Here is a 1,848-nt window from a genome sequence, read left to right on the forward strand (position 1 = left end):
CCAGTCGTGTACGTAATTTTCGACCCAAGAAAAGTTTCGCTGGAGCTTCGCCAGTTGTGCTATGCGGAGCGTTTCTGTATTGCTGTATGAATTTGTTTACATTTCTTTTAAGTGTGCTGGATGTCTTTGGGTGCTGATAACTTGTGATATTTGACGCCAACAGATGTGAGGTATTGCTTGAATTCATCCGAAGTGAAATTTGTTCCGTTATCGGAGACTACCATGAGGGGGACACCATACATAGTAAATAAATCATCTAGTAATTCGCTTGTTTTTGTTGCCGTAATTGATTTAGTGATCTTAACGTCCAACCACTTTGAGTATGCATCCGTAACAATCAAAAGCATCGCGCCTTCAAATGGGCCCGCGTAGTCGATGTGAATGTGCTCCCATGGCGACTTAGGGTATTCCCAATTGTGATCGAAACATTTCGGAGGTTGATTCGCGTGTTTTGCACAGAACTCGCATGTTCTTGCCGCATTCTTGATGTCCTTATCGATTCCAGATTGCCAGTAGACGAAAGAGCGTGCAATACCCTTCATTTTTACTATACCCAAGTGGGCCCTGTGTAGTTCGTCCAGGATCAGTTTTTGAAGTTTAGTCGGGATAACCACACGGTGTTCGAAAGTAATGCAGCCCGATGATAACTCATACTTGCACTCTGGTGATTTGTATCCATTTCGTGTTAGACATTGGGCACTCTCCAGTATTTGCAAAATTTTGCCCAAATGCTGGTCTTTTCTGGTTTCTCGAGCAACTACCGAAGCTGTAACTGGAAGCTGATTAATTTGTCGTATTATTAAAAAATCTGCATAGTTTGCAATCCTAAAAAGCATAGTGTCGGTAGTGATTTGGTAGGGTGTAAAATTTGTGCGAGTGGTTTGTTATTGGTAATCAATGTCCAACTTCTGGCGTAGGTGTTGACAGAATTGTTTGTAAAGATCCCAGTAAAATCAATTTCTTTTGCAAATTGGGAGATCCATTCTCGCCCACGCAGTGTGTCCAGGTTTCCTTCTACTACATACAGATTTAGTTTACCTGTAGTCTTTCCATAAGTCACGTTAACAACTGCCCGCCAACAGCAGTTGATCCTGTGCCCTCTATAACTCGAAAATTTGCGGTCGGTTTTCTTTAATCGTATTAACGGTTTAATTTTCCGAAGGGTCTTTTCATTCATTTTGCTGCACGGAGCACCTGTGTCCAGTTCCATTGGTATTTTTATTCCATCAATCTTCATTGCTATGATTTTTCTACCTACTGACTTGATGGCGTTGGTATTAGACTGTTGTATAAATTGTATTTCTTCCGGGGCGTCTGAATCTGTTGGCTCGGAGATCTGTTTCGTATTGGCTTTACATACCTTACTTATATGGCCCACTTTACCACATACGTAGCATTTCTCGTTTTTGAATTTGCTATCTTTGCGCAAGTGTTGGCCTCCACATCCGTAGCATTTGCTTCCCTGTTTCACTCCGCTTGACGGCTTCCTCCTGATTGGCGAGAAGCCCAGTTTGCATGTAGGCTCTGTATCTGCAGCTTGGTTATCATTAACCGTGTTTGCTGATCGTAGTAACAACTCCCTGGCATATGCAGCCTCGTATGCGTCTGCAAAGGCTGTTGGCTGTTTTGCGATTACCTCATCGCAAGTGCTGCGATTTTGCAGTGCCCATTCGAATTGTTGGAGGCAGTCTTCCACTGTACAGTCTTCACCGCCCTTGAAGTTTGGCATTGTAAACGGGGGTACTTTCGTAGAGATTGCTGCCCCACGTGCATTTGGACCCGCTTGTTGCACTGCTGAACAGTCAGTGAACTGATGACGTCTCGTAGTTGGTCGTTAACAATGCTCAT

General features: G+C 43.5%; 1 protein-coding gene across 1 annotated transcript; it reads right to left on the reverse strand.

Annotated features, from left to right (window-relative positions):
* Nucleotides 1–312: 312 nt before the first annotated feature.
* LOC135439646 (uncharacterized protein K02A2.6-like) lies at nt 313–1,848 on the reverse strand (the record flags this gene model as incomplete). Its single annotated transcript, XM_064698395.1, has 3 exons — nt 1,768–1,848; nt 1,361–1,714; nt 313–779 (listed from the first exon to the last, which is right to left on the reverse strand). Coding segments are annotated over exons 1-3 (902 nt in total), but the record flags the coding sequence as incomplete, so codon positions are not given.

This window comes from Drosophila montana, unplaced genomic scaffold (genome assembly GCF_035044405.1).
Source record: "Drosophila montana isolate Dmon_TW-CO22-7 unplaced genomic scaffold, ASM3504440v1 contig_690_1, whole genome shotgun sequence".
Classification (NCBI taxonomy): domain Eukaryota; kingdom Metazoa; phylum Arthropoda; class Insecta; order Diptera; family Drosophilidae; genus Drosophila; species Drosophila montana.